General features: G+C 26.9%; 1 protein-coding gene across 2 annotated transcripts; it reads right to left on the bottom strand.

Moving 5' to 3' along the window:
- Positions 1-241: 241 nt before the first annotated feature.
- LOC111037036 (ER membrane protein complex subunit 8/9 homolog) lies at positions 242-3,071 on the bottom strand. Of its 2 annotated transcripts, XM_022319392.1 has the most exons (5): positions 3,027-3,071; positions 2,603-2,903; positions 1,565-1,634; positions 1,392-1,486; positions 242-1,326 (listed from the first exon to the last, which is right to left on the bottom strand). In XM_022319392.1, exons 2-5 carry the CDS (start codon positions 2,875-2,877, stop codon positions 1,128-1,130), a joined length of 639 nt encoding a protein of 212 aa, XP_022175084.1. In that variant the 5' UTR covers positions 2,878-2,903; positions 3,027-3,071; the 3' UTR covers positions 242-1,127. The 2 variants fall into 2 exon arrangements, with proteins under 2 accessions (XP_022175084.1, XP_022175083.1); XM_022319391.1 differs by having other exon boundaries at positions 2,603-3,065.

Raw genomic sequence — 3,071 nt, 5'->3', positions numbered from 1 at the left:
AAACAGATCTGTTTACAATGCGTTTTAACTGGACCCCGCCAATAATAAAGATGGGGCATCCTTTGACAATCCTTTGACAACATTTTATTAAGGAGAAACTACAAAAACTTGATTAAAAGAGAAAACCTAAAATAATAACCACTCTAATACTATTTAACAACTGTTGAGTGGATTAAGTCCAACTCACTCAATCAAGCTTTTAACAAAACTTTAGTTCACATTTATTTTTAATTACAAGTTATTAAGGAATAGAAATTAAATTTATTACTTAATCATCAAATTTGTCATATTAAAAACGTAGAACTTGATATACCTAAAATTTAAAATCATTTTGGATTTTATGGCTTATAATACATACTAATACTTAAAAAATAACGAATTTCTCGGTGTTTATTTACTTTGAAAAAAATTATCCAGTGTGATTCATAAATACATATGCAACTATATGTCTACAACATAAAAAACGTTTACCAAGACCTAAAAATTACTTAATCAATATTTTATATAAATTTAAGATAACTTATAAAATATACTTATTTAATAAGTATAAATTATAAAACAAAAACAAAAGCTGACTGTAAATTACTTAACATACATAAATGTATACCTTAATACCTTTAAATTTTGTACATAAACCATTAACAATTTCAAAGACACTTAAAAATGTTAATTGTTCCTGATATAAATATTTTTACTACATAATACACACAATTGTATGTGCTGTTATTTATATATGCTATATAAATGGTGAATATAAATATTATATAATTATAGTCTTATACATAAAATTGCAATAAAAATTTTATCTTATAAATTATAAACCCAATAAGTAACATAAAAATACTAAAAGTAGCTTAAGCATAATGAAACAATATTTAGAAAGAAGAAATGGCGAATTCCAGATGTGGAATAATATATTTTTAGTAATAATTAAATTATTAATTTGAAGTTTTTCTATAACTAAATTTAAAACAGTTTTGCTTACATCATTTCCATTTGAAATAATTAATAATAATATGGAAACAAGATAATTATTGATAATTGAACTAAAAAACAATTCTTAATGCTCATCTAAAATTAATGAATCAAAATTTAATTTGTTTCATTCCCTCATCCCATTCCAATTGTCAAGAAACTGATTTATTAATCATCAGCCTTCTTCCCATATCATGTCCAGATGTTCTTTCCACACAGTTAGAAAATTCTGTATTGAGCCAGTCTAAAGACAAATTATCCAAGTGATTGTCAAAATCTACCAAATTATTATACAACTGTTGTTGTAATACAGCTGATGCAGCTGCCAATGTTACATTTTCTATTTGCACGCTAAATTGAAAATAATAAAATAAATTATTAATTATTTAGTATTATTTATTATTCAATATGCATACTTTGAGTTATTCAGACGTTTCCATTTTCCATCATCTTGAGTGTGCACTAACAGTGCACTTTCTTTTTGATTTAACTCCATTAACCGATTATTGATCTATAAAAAATTTAATTTTGAATTATTAATTATTAAGATCAAAAATATTAGATTGAAGACAATAAAAATATTACTAACCACAACCATACAGACATCTGTCTCATGTTCAACAATCTTATCCATAATCTTATGGGCTGGTTTATCATAACTACAAACATTAAAATATCATGATAAATGTAAGTATTTAAAAAATATAAGAATAATAGATTGCTTTTTCAATTTGGTAATTCAAATTCCAGAATGGTTATCAAGGGGTAAGTATAGTACTTAAATTAAATAGGCACTTTTCATCAGTTTTTTATAATAATTTACACAAAAACTCTTATTTACTAATATAATTTACAAAACATTGAAAAATTAGCAATATAACAAAGTTATAGATACTGCAACAATTTGTCTGAGATAAATCTAATCTATAGTACCTAATTTAAATTAGTTATCCCAACACTTAGTTTAAAAAAAAATAATTTTTCCACATAGGTACCTACGGATAGGGGTTAAAGTGGTGGGACACAGGATCTCAGTCACCCTATCTGACGGCAGTTAAAAAGTGTCCTCTTTAACAAATTAAGATTTTATACATACAATTATACATGGCTTAAAACTATATAGAGACATTAGTCCCTTCTGGAATTTTTTCCCACTTTAAACCCTGCCACTAGTACCTATTAATATGCACATATTTTCTGACGGTTAAAGGCATATTTTTTAAGAATGATTTTTTTTTTAAATTAAGGTAGTTTTTTATAACAATATATTTAAAATAGTTGATACCTAGCAGGTACTATTTTATTTGTACTATTTTTGCCAACATACATTAATTAATTTTATTCTGGTCCCCAACAGTTGAGTCAACTACTGATCACCCAACTGATAATAATATATATTCCATAAACTACATTAGGATTAACATGATAGATACATAGAAAATACATGTTTATAAACCATATGTTAGTACACAATTCATTACATAATATTCAAGATTTTCAAGGAAGCAATTGAACAAGATTCCAGTTAGTACATAACTATTCTCTGTCAACACATATCAAATTTTCCTTCTTGAAATTTTTGAATAATTATAGATTTCAGATATTGAAAAGTTAGACATCTAGGTACCTTAAATCATCCAGCGTTTCATTAGCTAGATAATAGCCGGCAATGTACATATTGCATGTACTGGCCGATTGATCGATTTGCATCAAGGCGATCTCTGACATCGGTGACACATGAAGGCACTGATGGAACAATGGAACAGTGTCCACTATAACCAACTTATCGCCCTTAGTAGAGTTCTCGGCGACAAGTAATCCGTTTACTTCACAGTGAGGATATTTGGCAGCATGGGCAACCATTTTACAATACGCCAACGTCGAAAAAGACACTTTCGACATTATCAATAGAAGATAGAGGGAATGAACTATTGAAAAGAAATATAAAAGGGGTTGATTACAATTTTCAGTAAAATATGTTTAGTCACTACTTAATACTTATTGTAATAACACAGAATAGATTAAATAACTAGTAAATAACAGTAAAGTACCAGCGATCTATGCAGTATACACTATAATTGCCATCGCCTACCCAT

Source organism: Myzus persicae, unplaced genomic scaffold (genome assembly GCF_001856785.1).
Source record: "Myzus persicae strain clone G006 unplaced genomic scaffold, MPER_G0061.0, whole genome shotgun sequence".
Classification (NCBI taxonomy): Eukaryota; Metazoa; Arthropoda; class Insecta; order Hemiptera; family Aphididae; genus Myzus; species Myzus persicae.
The sequence above is the reverse complement of the archived record's forward strand: the minus strand, read 5'-3'. Positions and strand labels throughout refer to the sequence as shown.

Coding starts and splice junctions, on each gene's coding strand:
- LOC111037036 (XM_022319392.1), bottom strand. CDS start 2,877: ATGTCGAAAGTGTCTTTTTCGACGTTGGCGTATTGTAAAATGGTTGCC. Junction 1,487..1,564: donor CAGATGTCTGTATGGTTGTG/GTTAGTAATATT, acceptor AATTTTTTATAG/ATCAATAATCGGTTAATGGA. Junction 1,327..1,391: donor AAACGTCTGAATAACTCAAA/GTATGCATATTG, acceptor TTTTCAATTTAG/CGTGCAAATAGAAAATGTAA.